The sequence below is a fragment of the Heloderma suspectum genome, chromosome 3 (genome assembly GCF_057233095.1).
Source record: "Heloderma suspectum isolate Gila_16-S chromosome 3, 16-S_ref, whole genome shotgun sequence".
NCBI classification, from domain to species: Eukaryota; Metazoa; Chordata; class Lepidosauria; order Squamata; family Helodermatidae; genus Heloderma; species Heloderma suspectum.
In genome coordinates, this window is record NC_139460.1 from 15,882,538 (window position 1) to 15,896,083 (window position 13,546).

Sequence of the window (13,546 nt, forward strand, 5' to 3'; positions counted from 1 at the left end):
TTTGAGGGGCCTTGGGCAAGGCACCCCCAATGACCCCCTTCCCTCAGTGAATCCACCTTCTCACTGCCATTGTCACCACTCCTCCTCCTCTTTCCCGTCATTGCTACCGCTGACTTGCTTGACAGGGAAAGAGCCAATGAGCAAGTAGAGAGTGGCATCTGTCGCTTCTCCTCACCACCACCACCACTGTCCTGGCCAGAGCGAGAGGAAGGGGAATAAGCAGGCTGCAATGGTGGACAGGAGTAGTAAATCCAGAGGGCTCTTGTCAGTGGACCCCTACTGGGGTGTGGGACCTAGACAGGTGCCCGACTGTTCCTATCCTTGACGCCAGCCCTGTTCAGAGGAAATGCTGCTGATGGTGCTATATGCTCCTGAGGTTCTCTGAGAAGCTCCTCTTCTGAGCATGGGGCCATTCTGCACTGCTTATGAGGCAGCACAGGAGGGGGTGGAGGTCGGTTCTCAGGGAACCAACCTTGGAGCGCCGGTTCCGAGGTCAGTTCCCGGAACTGACCTATCCTATGGCCATCTAGCCACTGACTAGGGGCCATAGGATTGTGCCCTTAGACGTTTTCTCAAAACCCATCTCTTCACAGAGGCCTTCCCAAAGTGTGACCCAGTCAGTATGACCTGTAGCACACAGGAGAGTATGTGGTTTTACTGCTGATTAACATTTTTATTATTATGTTGTTTTACAGTTACACATTACTGTTTTGATAATATATTTTATATTCACAGCTTCGATACCTCTGAAGAAAGCAGTATATACATTTGTGTAATAAAATAAAAAAATACATTTCCAGAGGGGTAGCTGTGTTAAGTCTGTTGCAGCATAAACAACAGCATTTTGTGGCACCTTAAAGCAGACGCGGGCAAAATGTGGTGCACACGTGGGCCCCCATCACAATTCTTGCACCCCTGCTGTGTTCTCCTGATGGTAAAAATTGCACTGATGGCAAAAATTGTGGCAATTTTGCAGGTGAACAAGGCACAGAGGGAGTGCATGCCTTGCTGGCAAACAGAACTGTGCTCCTAGAAGCCTCCCAGAATTGTGATTCTGCTTAGAAAGAAGGGGCGTGGTCCCCACGCACCTTGTTTCCCTGCAAAATCACAGCAAATTCAGCAGCGGCAGGGATGTGGTGTGTGGCCCCCAGTGAGTTCCAGTGGGGGCAGTGCAGCTGCACAGCACCCAAAAGTTGTCCACCTCTTCCTTAAAGACTAATGAATATGTTCTGGCATAAGCTTTTCTGGACGTTCTGCACTTCATCAGAGCTTTGGAAGACATGTGAACAGGGCACACAACTTCTTGGAAGATTCAGCCTTGAGAAGGAAACCCTTCCCCATTAATCTCCAGTGTGGGTTGGTGAAGTATGGCTGCTCAAGAAAAGCCACACTGCCGATGCTCGGAAGAAAGACCCAGCTTTTACTCTTCTTCAAGTTTTCAGCCTGAGCTCTTGCACTTCGTATGGGTTCTAAGCCTTGGCATAAATTATTCACCTGCAAGGAGATTTCGGAAGGGTTTCAGTTTTGCTTCCGACCTGTCACAAACACCTATGTAGGAACTGCCGGGACCTGCGCTGCAGAAGGAGAGCAGCCAGACTGGGAACCCTGGCTACGTATTCTGCAAAGCTGGCTTGCTTAATTCAGGGTGCAACAGGGCGACCAGATGCAAAGGCTGGCTGATTTTGTGCCTTCCCTTGTTCCCTTCTCTCACCCCTGCATGACAAACTTCACATGTCCCTCTTCTCAGCTGTGAAAAAGGTACCAGAGCCCTGCGTTATTTTTATTCTGGCCACCTGAAGTGTAAAGCTCAGAGCTCCTGGAAAGGAGCTAATGCTACTAATTCCAAGTCCAGCCTCTGTTGCATCCCTCACATCATTCCAAAAACATGCCAGGTAACCTTCACAGGCTCCCAACTTTTTAACCTGCTCCTGCAGCTGTGCCTCTACTTGAGGTCTGATCTGTAGCAAGTAGCAGCAGACGATAATGTTTTATCATCATGCACCAAAAGGATGCACACATTTTTCCTGCTATTTTCTCCAGTTCAAGCTCCTGTTGAATACACCAGGGCAGACCAGGCCATTTTCTCGCCACTCTCTCAACAATTGGCAACCCAATATCCCTTTTCATGCTCTGATCTCACCTCCTTAAGATGATCAGATGAAAAAGAGGGCTGCTATTGCCCTGCAGAAATCTGAATTTTGGCAGCTGCCTCTTGCTGCATCAGTGTTGCAGGGACAAGAGAAACGTTAATTGACTGAAATTCCTTTTTGCACACAAACTGTTAGGAAACTTCACACGGTCATAGCTACATGAACAGAGTAAGAGTAAAGACCTACATGGGAACAAGAGGCAGCTTTCTTCCGGGGCCAGCTACATGTGGGAATTTTAAAAACCAACGCATAGACTCTTTCTCACAAGCAGTTGAACACATGTACAGGAAGCGTGTACACTAGTTGAGTATAACATGGCAACAACCCCTAGAAAAGCAACAAGGAGGTTTAGGATGTAGAAGCAGGACTGTGGCAGGTGCGGCTTGCCTCACAGGGATGAGAAAAAAATGTATTTGCTGAAGATTCACTCTTTCATACACCCCCTCAAGGACACAGGGGCCCCGGACTTCCTTTCCAACTCAGTCACCCTGGCAGAAAAGCACACCTCCCCCAAGGACTTTGTAGTGCTGCTATATCATGCTAAGTTAATATGTGCAGAAAGCTGCCATCCTGTGAACACCAGCTTCCAAGGCGACTCACTCCAGAAACTATTTCTTTCAAAAGCTTACCAGGGAGTCCCACTGGGAAAAACTGCAAGCCCAACACATGGATAGTCCATCTGCCAGGGGTCTGAAAAAGGGGTCATTGGTACCATCCAGAGTGAATGAACGAGGCAGCCTTTTCTTCTGGTAGTCTCTGATACTAGTAACATTATTATGGCCATCTGTAACCAGTAGCCTTCACTGAATGCCCCCCCTCCACACATAATTTAAAAAAAAAACAGAAGAAGCTAAAAGTACATAATTCTTGTGTCTGACAGCTTTTGCCCAATTAGGGCCCAAGAGGGCTCAAACTGACTGGAAAAAAATCCGTAATGTACGGGGGGGGGGGGGGAGAAATGGTCTAATAATTTTACTAGTGTCATCAGCTCCCCCCCCACCCCGGGGCAGGCTACCTCGCTTGCTCACTCCAGATGGTAATGCCCAACCCACCCAGCTCATGGACTATCACTAAGGAGTATACCTCACTGGGCAAAACGGACTTTTGCAAACGCCTTCCTATGACTGCACTGCTAACTCAGAATCATAGACCGTAGGATTGGAAGGCGCCTACAAGGCCATCGAGTCCAGCCCCCTGCTCAATGCAGGAATCCGAGTCAGAGCAGGTGGCTGTCCAGGTGGACAGGTGGCTGTCCAGCCTCGTCTTGAAAGTTATTATGTTTTAATAATAAAACAAATAATATAGAAGTGTCACCCCAACAACAAGAACGTGCCATGCTATCTTGGGAAAGGTGATCTGGGGGACGGGGGGACGGGGAGGGCGCGCTATAAATCTTTAAAATTAAGAAAACGCACCCACAAAACGGATTCGCTGCGGGTGGTGCAGAAACAAGCGCAGAGGCTAGCGAAGAAGACCCGCCGAGGGCGCCTGCAACGCCAAGGGACCCGCCGGCTCACACAGCTCCACCTGCCAGCAAGAGATCCAAAGGGCACCAAAAGGCACCAGAGCCACTCACCTCGCGCGGCCGGCGAAGGCAGCAGCAGCAGCAGCAGCAGCAGCGGCAGCAACCGAAGCGAGCGCTCCGGGGGAGCCCCCGCCTTGCCCGTCTCCTTCAGCATGGTCCGCCCTGCCCCGAACGAAGGGCTGCCGAGGAAAGGGAGACCCCCACCCGCAGCGGACGAGCGAGCTAACCCAGCGGGCTGCGCTCTCGCCCGGCGGCGGGCCGGCTCGCCTCGCTCAGCCGCGACCGGGGCTTGCGCGCTTGGCCCAAACTCTCCGCGCGTTCGGCTCTGGCGGCGGCTGGAGACGAGGCGGAGCGCAGCCGCGGGCGCGTCCGCACGGCGCCGGGTCTTCGGCGGAGCGGACGGGGCGGCGCGGGGCGAAGCCTTTCCCCGCCACTACTCCGCGCCCGGCTGAAGCGCGCGCGCCCCTCCGCGCCTGCCCGCTTTGCGCAGATTTCGCCCTTGCCCGCCCGGCCGCCTTCATTCGGGAACGAAGCGGGACGGCCTCCGCGCCACCCCGCCCGGCTTCTCGGGGCTGCCTCGGACGCTCGCGCCTGGAGGCTGCTCGCTGCCGCTCCAGCACCGTCTGCTCCAGATTATGGGGCCGGAGCCACTCCCCTATGAGGGGAGGTTACAACAGCTGGGATTGTTTAGCTTGGGAAAAAAGGCTCGAGGGGGGACATGACCGAGGTGTACAAAATTATGCTTGGTGTGGAGATTGAAAGGGGTTAGGGAGACACTTTTTATATTTTTATTTATTTATTAAATTTCTTACCCGCCTAGCTGGCCCGTCACCCGGCCACTCTGGGCGATGTACAACAGCACAATTTAAAACAGTGAAATTATACATTAAAACGTTTGTTTAAAATACCCTAACGCTCTCTCGTAATACTAGAGCCCGATGGGAGTCATCCCATGAAGCTGATTGATGGAAGAGGCAGGACAGAGAAAAGGAAGCCCTTCTTCACACGGCACATTGTTAAACTATGGAACTCGCTGCCACAGGATGAAGTGATAAACTATGGAACTCGCTGCCACAGGATGAAGTGATGGCCACCACTTTGAATGGCTTTAAAAGGGGATTGGGCAAATTCATGGAGGAAAAGGCTATCGATGGCTACTAGTCCTGATGGCTCTGTGCTACCTCCAGGATCAGAGGCGGGATGCCTGTGTACATCAGTTGTTGGGGAACATGGGTGGGGAGGGTGCTGTTGCACTCATGTCCTCCTGGTGGGTTTTGAGTGAGCAGCTGTTTGGCCTCACTCATCATGTGAACATGATGTTGGACTAGATGGACCCTTGGTCTGATCCAGCAGGGCTCTTCTGATGTTCCTATGCTGCGATGGGATCAGAGGTGATCAAGTGAAAACTCAGAGAGGGCCATCACAGTAATCAGAAAGAGCAAAGGGTGAAGGCGCCAAGTAAAATTTCCAAATCCAACTTAGTGTAATACCATTATTAGGCCAAACAAAGAAATACGCATGCTTTCGAGATCTCCAGATCTCTTCATCAGGCAAGAAGTTATAAAAAGCAGGGGGCTAGGGAATGGGGGGACTGCATTGATGGTGAGGTCGCACTGACCTATTCTGCATGTAAAAACAACTCATGGGCAGTCATGCACCAGAGAGAGAGCAGATATACTGCCTTCAGCGTGCCCGCCAGTTCCACTTTTACCGAGCAACCCATGAGCGGCTCCTTCATAGGTTGCTGAGTATGAGGTGCGAACCTTGGCCACTGGGTTGTTTGGGGGCTAAACAACCCAGTGGTTAACCCATGGTTTTGGTCATTAGAAACATAAAAAAGTGGTTTATGGGAAATACAGTAAACTTTGTGAACAGTCCTAGGAGCAAAAACAACAGCTTCCTTCCCCCCACCATTGAGTCTTTGAAAAGAAGCCATCTGCCCACAATATGGTGGTTCTCAGAGGATTACATTGTTGACTTCTTTTTACTTGCATCAAGGAACCAGCTGGTGCTGTCACAATACCTAGCATCATAAAATACTTACAAAAGTGAGATCTGCAATGAAATGTTCTCCTGAAGTGGAGTACTCCTGAATCATAGAACAGTAGGATTGGAAGGGGCTAACAAGACCATTGAGTCAAACTCGCTGCTCAGTGCAGGAATCCAAGTCAAAGCATCCCTGAAGCAGCTGTCCAGCTTCTTCTCGAATGCCTCCAGTGTGGGAGAGCCCACTACCCTAGGTAGTTGGTTCCATTGTCATATTGCTCTAATAGTCAGGACGTTTTTCCTGATGTTCACCCAGAATCTGGCTTCCTGTAACTTGAGCCCATTATTCTGTCTCCTGCATTCTGGGATACTTGAGAAGAGATCCTGGCCTTCCTCTCTGTGCCAACCTTTCAAGTACTTCAAGAGCACTATCATATCTCCCCTCAGTCTTCTCTTCTCAAGGCTAAACATGCCCAGTTCTTTCAGTCTCTCCTCATAGGGCTTGTTTCCAGTCCCTTGATCATCCTTGTTGCCCTCCTCTGAAGCCTCTCCAGTTTGTCTGCATCCTTCTTGAAGTGTGGCACCCAGAACCCATCCCTTGCCACCAGTCCATCTTCCAGGAAGTATAGCCCGTGGTCCCAGAATCCATATCTCTCGTGCCGGCACCACCTTCGTAGCCAGTCATTCACCCGGAGTATTTTTATTTCCCTTTCTGTCCCTCTTCTAACTACAGGAAGGATGGATGAGAAAACTATCTGGGCCCCAAAGGTCTTAAGTTTCCTTCCCAAAGCTTCAAAGTCTGATGCGATTTCTTCATAGCTCCACTTGGCAGTATCATTTGTTCTCACATGGTTGAGAAGAAAGGGATACATGTCAGTAGGCTCTATGAGTGCAGGCAACCCTTCAGTCACATCTCTAATCTGTCTTTCTGGGAGACAGCATACCTGGCGAGTCCATGGATCTTCGCAATATCCTTGGGTTTTGATCCCACGCAGCAAAGAGTCTCCCACTACTACTACTCTTCTCTTCTTGTTGTAGGCCTTGGTTTCATTGCCTCTGCTTGACCGACCTCTTGCTCACTCTCATGCAGCTTCCCCTGTAATTCTTCCTCTCCAGTCTCATCCTCAAGTTCCTGGAAATGGTTCCATAGTTCCAGTGCTTCCACTGTCTTCTAGTTCTTCTGCTCCTAACTGTCACCCTTTTCCAAGGAGTATCCTCTACTGCATTTTTCCTCACCTCAGCATTTTCCTCTTCTGCCTCAGCTTGCTGTTGCTCTTTTAGCTTCTGTTCTTCACTTTGCTGCTGTAGTTCCACCGTTCTGTCCAATAACTCTTCGTTCTGGGGGGTCAACACTCGCCGCTCCAGTCCTCTTACCTTTTCTTCCAACAGCGTGATCAACTTGCACTTGTTGCACGTGTAGGCCATGTTGTTCTCAGGCAAGAAAACAAACATTGCACACACCTTGCAGGTCACCACCACTGGAGAGTCTTTTTCTTCCATAGTCTCTTTTCCCTTTATGTTTCTAGCTTTCTGATTGTACTGGAATAGCCTGTGCTTTGTCCTCTATTCACTGGGGCTTAAAAACACAGTCCCACTAGTATGGATGTGTGTGTTACAAGAAAAAGGTTAAAAAAACATATTTTTTTTTTTAATGTTAGGGGCCTCCCCCTTGACCTCTGCTGCTGAACTCCCCTGGCAAACTCCTGTTTGCTCTCTCTGTTTGCTCGCTCTCTGGGAGCTTGCTTCCTTATATAGCCCCTAGACCAGCTGGAGCAGCTTCCTCTGCTGTGCTCAGCTAGGAGACAGGAAACAGACTGAAACTTCCTGCCCACACAGCTGCTGGGAGTCCTCAGGCCACGCCTCTTCAATTCAATTGGAGCTCTCAGGAGCACATGGTGAGCACACGGCGCCTCAGCATGGAAAGGACAGCCCCTTGGGCTTACTCCAGCCCTCTCACTGCTTTGCCTTTGTCTCCTCTTCCACTGCAACTAGGGATGGACGGAACACTTACCTTCCGTTCCGTTCCCGCGGTGGGTGGGAGGTGCTCCGTCCCTCCCCCCGGAATCTTTGATGGGGGGGAGGTGATCCGGTCCTCCCCCCCCCAGAATCCTGCCCGGCTGGATTGCTGTTGAGCATTGTCTCTACAGCAATGTAGAGACTTCCCCTGTCAGCAAGCTGAATTGCACAACATAGTCATGATTTTGCCTTTTTGCTTACTGCAAGACTGTATCCTTGTTCTCAAGATAGAATGCCCTATGGCCCATTTCCTGCACCGTAAACAACTGTACCAACTGTAAAACCGTAAGAGAAGGGGGTGGGAGAAAGGGTCGCTTGTGTGTCATCATCTCTATAAAAGTAATGTGTGGCTATGCCTCGGGGCTTCTGGCTCTTTGGAAGTGATTCCAGCCTTAAGCCCGCGCGTTAAATAAAGAAGAATCTCTTTTTCCTTCACTCCGAGGTCTCTCTGACTCTGATTTCTGCTACATAAATGGTGCCGTGACTCGGATGTGGCAGGCTCTGAGACAGACAGGTGGCATTTGCCTGCTCTTAATCGCCGCACCGGGAAGACGAGCTCGGCGCACGCCTCCCTTTCTTGGCGCCACCGACCTTTTTGTTGGGTGAACGGGAGAAAGCCTGCGCCGGGATCGCCCAAACGGCAGCGAGCGGCAAGAGAACCTTGGGAAGCGGAGGAAGGAACTTGACCCCTGCCTGTATCGCAGCTGCAATTGAGTTGAAACCCACATTGGAAGCCTTCAGGAGTATGGCAAGTATGGAGTAAAAGTGGGCCCCGCCTTTAGGGAGAAAGGCCACTGGGAAGAAAAAAAGAGGGCCCCACCTTATGGAGAAGGTCAGTGTTGGTATACGTATACAAAAAGAACCTACTCCTTGCGGGTAGAAGGGGGGCCTGATCACACCCCCGAGCGGGCGCCAGTACTCAGCCGGCCAGTACTCAGCAGGAAGCTGAGGAAGCTGGGGAAGCCGCTTTCCGCTCGAGTGAAAAGTGGGTGGCAGGGACATATGAATGAAGTGAAATTGATTGTGTGAGTGGCTACTGCGGTTTCTGTTGCATACCGTTGACCGTCCGGGTGCCCAGGCCAGTAGCAAAGTGCGTGGTGTGAAATTCCTTTTGTGTCGATCAGTGAGACCCCTTACTCACTGACCAATCCCCTTTCCCTCCTTGTGTCTGCCTTTATCTTACGAGAGAGGCTATGGGAGGTGGGGGAATCAAGACTTGCACCCCCTTGAGATGTATGTTAAAAAAAAAAAAAGGAAAAAGATTTTTTAAAAAGGATTCAGAATAGAGAGGGAATAGCAAAAAAAAAAGCTCAAGGTCGAGCTGAGAGAAAAAAAGCACAAGATCTGAGGCTGTTAATCAGAGAAATGTTGCAAGACAGCCTGGCTTTTGACGAAGCGTGGGAGTGTGAGGCTGAAGAAGTAACCGTTAGCCTAGTGCGCTGGGAGGGGAGCAGGAGAATTGCCCACAACGTTCTGAGTTGTGCAACATCATCACCTCGCCTAATTTAGATGAAATCCCTAAGAAATGGAAACTGAAAATGAAGACCCAGAAGATGAAGGCGCAAAATGAAATAAAGGTGAAGAATCAGCCCCCAGGGCACAGGCTAGACCCCTCTTCGAGTGGAAAGTGTGCCATAGGACGGTCCCAAGGCAGAATGAAGCGGAGAGACCATGATGAAGATCTCTGTCAAGGTAGCCGTGTTTAGCTTTAAACTGTCCTAGAATTTCATAGAGCCTGTAGACCATCAGCTATATGATTTCTGAAGAGCGTAACCATTAAGCTTTTGCCGTGGGATTCCCTGCAATGAAGAAATCTCACTGATTTGAGTGTCCAGTGTTAAACTGCCTGAGTGTGTGAGCTGAAGAGACCGAGAAACCAGACAGCATGTTCCTGGCCAAGCCAAAATCACGCTACTACCATGCTCCTGGAAGCTGCAATAAACTGTGTAAGCTGGGAGACCCAACCTGATTGAGAAGAAAAGAAGATATTGGAGTAACTGTCTTAAAAACAGTGAAATCTGTGTAGTTGGCTGGCTGATGCTGTCAGTGATGTTACAACTTTAAATTAAGACTGTTTTCCTGTTTGAGACCCCAGCGAAGAAAGCTAACCTGAGTTATTTGTTGCCCGTGCCAAAGCAAAGATTTGGCTGCCCTGTACCTCATCGTGTCCTGTTTTAAGCTTAGGATTTACAAATACAAACAAACTGGGAAGCTTGCCTTTGAAGTCTTGCAAATCACCCCCCGCCTCCCCGAAGAAGATTAATGGCTGCCTGAAAAATGCAAGTTTAAAGCGATGCCCATCACCCCCCAGCGTCCTGAGTTTCGACACTTTGCTTTCGTGTACCAGGTTAAAAGAGAGAGAAAAAAAAGAGTAAGTTTTAAAATGTCTGTGAGAACCTGACAGAAGTAAAATAAAATTTACAGAGGAGTTGCCCAGGTTGAAGCGTCATGGCTAGAGAGCTGAGCTGTGCCGCTCTGTTTAGACAGAGGCCTTGCTAAAAAGTTAAAGGCCCTTGTCTGTCAGAAGGGGTGTAGGGCCACACTTAGGGTTGGCGGAGAATTTCTCCCCGAAACTTCGGGGGGCCGAGCGCCAACGTGTTCGGCCCCCCGAACAGGTTTTGGGGAGAAATTCTCCGCCCGCCCCACGCACCCCCCCCCCCGGGATGGGACTTACCTTTGGCGAATGTCCCTCCCGGCGGCGGGTCCGGCCGGCGGTTCAGCGGGTTTTCGTCCGGGGCGGGAGTGGCAGCCGGTCTTTCGACCGGCTGCCGCCGCCGCCATTCCAATAAAAGAAAAACAAAAAAACGCCCCCGTGATAGGCTACGTGATGATTAACGTAGCCTATCACGGCTAGATTTGCAAAGTCAGCCGTGATAGGCTACGTAAATCGTCACGTAGCCTATCACGGGTGACTTAAAAAAAAAAAAGTGCGTACGGATAATGGCGGCCCCCATAGGGAGCCGCCATTCGCGTTCCTTATTTGGTCGCTGTAGTCTACGTAAATCTTTACGTAGACTACGGTGAAAATAAGGGCAACGCTATTACCAGTAGCAGTGGTAGGGGTACTGTTATGCCTCTGCATCCCCTGGTTTATGCGTTGCTTAAACAATCTGTTTATTGCCTCAGCCACAAAAACAGCCGCCCGCTATGCTTTAATAGCTCAACAAGATATTAAGTAAGAGAGTTGCCATAAAAATCCTGTGTTATGCCTTGCCAACCAAGATGTCTACTTGTGTGATGAAATGCTATAATTGTAATAAAATTATGCATTTAAGGGGGGAATGTAGCAGCCATGTCAGGGGTCAGACTAAGTGGTCTCATGTTCTTGCTGAGCTAGCATAGTTTGGCAGGAACAGCAATGTAGAGACTTCCCCTGTCAGCAAGCCGAATTGCACAACATAGTCATGATTTTGCCTTTTTGCTTACTGCAAGACTATATCCTTGTTCTCAAGATAGAATGCCCTATGGCCCATTTCCTGCACCATAAACAACTGTACCAACTGTAAAACCGTAAGAGAAGGGGGTGGGAGAAAGGGTCGCTTGTGTGTCATCATCTCTATAAAAGTAATGTGTGGCTATGCCTCGGGGCTTCTGGCTCTTTGGAAGTGATTCCAGCCTTAAGCCCGCGTGTTAAATAAAGAAGAATCTCTTTTCCCTTCACTCCGAGGTCTCTCTGACTCTGATTTCTGCTACAGCTCTGCTCCACGGCCAAGCCGCAGGGCCGCCAGCCAGCTCTGGCCGCCCGCAGCCGGACATCCGGCTGCTGGGCAGCCCTGCAGGGACGCAAATGGCAGCTGTCGTAGCCGCCTCCATTTGCGTCCCCGTACTTAGCCGTGATAGGCTACGTAAATACGTACGTAGCCTATCACGGCCTCCGCAGGCGTTAGCCGTGATAGGGTCCGTAAGTATTTACGTAGCCTATCACGGCTATGAAGAGGAGGAAGCGAATGGCGGCCGCAGGACGGCTGCCATTCGCAAATCAGCGCGGACAGGAGCAGGTAAGTGCTCCGTTTCGTGCGCCTTTCGTGGGTTGGGGGGCGGGGGCTTCGTTCCGCGACGGATTTCGGGGGGATCGTCGCAGAATTCTCTGACATCCCTAACCGCTACTCCCCTGGCTGGAACACTGAACAACTGTCCTGTTCAGTGTTTCAGCCAGCCATGCCATCGTATCCTCTTCCACAATATCCCATTCTGCTCCCAATCATCCCCGTCCCAACCATTTCTCATTTTTCCCCCCAACAGACACTCAGCATACTGTGGAAACTATTGTGTTCGATGGACCTAGGGGACTCAGGGGTTGATCGCTGCAGTAAATGCTGCTGGCCTAGAGATGCGGGAAAGGCTTGCGGGGAAAACGGGGCGGGGGGGACAGAAAAATGATGCTTTGACTTAGATTCCTGCACTGAGCGGGGGGTTGGACTCGATGGTCTCATAGGCCCCTTCCAATCCCACTATTCTATGATTCTATGAGGGTGGGGGGTTAATTTTTTTTCTCTTCAAATTTTCCAGAATTCACTGGGTGGGGAATTGAAAAAAACTTTAAAAAAAATCTGTCCTGTCCCGTCCCCCCACCCCATTTCTCCCCTGGTTTTTTCCCACAGGCCTTCACATCTCTATGGTGGTCACTATCTACTTTGAGACCTATATAGAAGGCATGAATTAGATCAAAAACATTTCTGTATACTTAGAATCATAGAATAGTAGGGCTGGAAGGGACCTACAAGGCCATCGAGTCCAACCCCCTGCTCAATGCAGGAATCCAAGTCAGAGCATCCCTGACAGATGGCTGTCCAGATGGCTGTCTTGTTTACTTGAAAGTACTTGAATGTAAACAAGAAATTATTCCAAATGGAAGGGACATTTAGATAAAGTGATATTAGCAAACCTTTTGAAATCAGAACAGGGCTGCCTAGAGGAACCTGGGGGTCCAGGGCAATGGAATTTTCCCCTGTCACACAAAAACATTACAATCGTTTTGAAATTATATATAATTGAAAGACCATACATCCCATAAAAAGTCCCAGCTTCTCGGATAACTAAAGTATACATATAAATACCTACATAATTAAAAAGTAAATATTGAAATATTTGTACCTAATTACTAATTATTAGTACATTTAATCTTTCTTGGATAGGTAATTAAAAACATTTCAGGCCTAATGTTAAAGTGGGTTTGGAGAGCAGTGTCCCCTCCATTACTGGGCCGAGTATTTTCATGTTTAAATATATGTTTTTTATCTCCTACAAATTGACAATTTTAAAGGACATTTTGGTGAAAAAAATTGTTAAAAATGTAATATTTGCCCCCACCTGCTGCTTCTTTCTCTTTCCTGGATTAGTCACATGGGTCATCCCACCCAATGAGGAATTACATAGTGAGAGAATGACATCACAACACTACATAATCAAGTTTGGTTGAGTGATGAGGTCATTAAGAGCACTGTTCCTATCCTGCATAGCCACCAACTGTACTTCAGACAGTGGTGGAACACGGAGCAGGTCCTTTCCTCCAGATCTCCATGGGTCAGCAGGATTGCACGGGAGCAGGCAGTCCTTCAAGAGCCTTTCTACATGAGGCATTTATTGAGCTCTTGTGATTCCTCAGTTATGGCAGTTCACGGGTCCTTTACATGACGTTGTCATCCTCCAGGGCCTCTCTTGTGCTTGGCAACCATTTTAGCAGGGTTTTTTCCTAATGAGGAAAGTCTGGTATTATTTGTGAATGGTGGGATAAAGCCTTGTGTAATTGTGCAATTCTGCTATACCACAGCACCACCTGGGGCGGAGGGGAATGGAACACAAGGAAAGGAAGAAAAAGAAAATCCCCAGGAAAAAAAAACATGTGCAAAGGAGCCAATCTTAATCCTGC

At 49.4% G+C, this 13,546-nt stretch overlaps 1 protein-coding gene across 2 annotated transcripts in view; it reads right to left on the reverse strand.

The window, feature by feature from the left end:
• Positions 1-4,305, reverse strand: part of LOC146349377 (uncharacterized) — a 78,369-nt gene extending 74,064 nt beyond the window's left edge. Inside the window, exons 1-2 of one of the 2 annotated variants that reach the window (XR_014788797.1) lie at positions 3,727-4,305; positions 657-1,494 (exon numbers count right to left, since the gene is read on the reverse strand). Coding sequence is in view for 1 of the 2 variants with exons in the window: in XM_084841604.1 (XP_084697730.1) it covers positions 3,727-3,829 (103 nt within the window). In the remaining variant the exon portion in view is untranslated. Of the gene's footprint in view, positions 1-656; positions 1,495-3,726 lie in introns of those variants that run through there. The other variant, XM_084841604.1, reaches the window with a different exon arrangement.
• Positions 4,306-13,546: the final 9,241 nt, after the last annotated feature.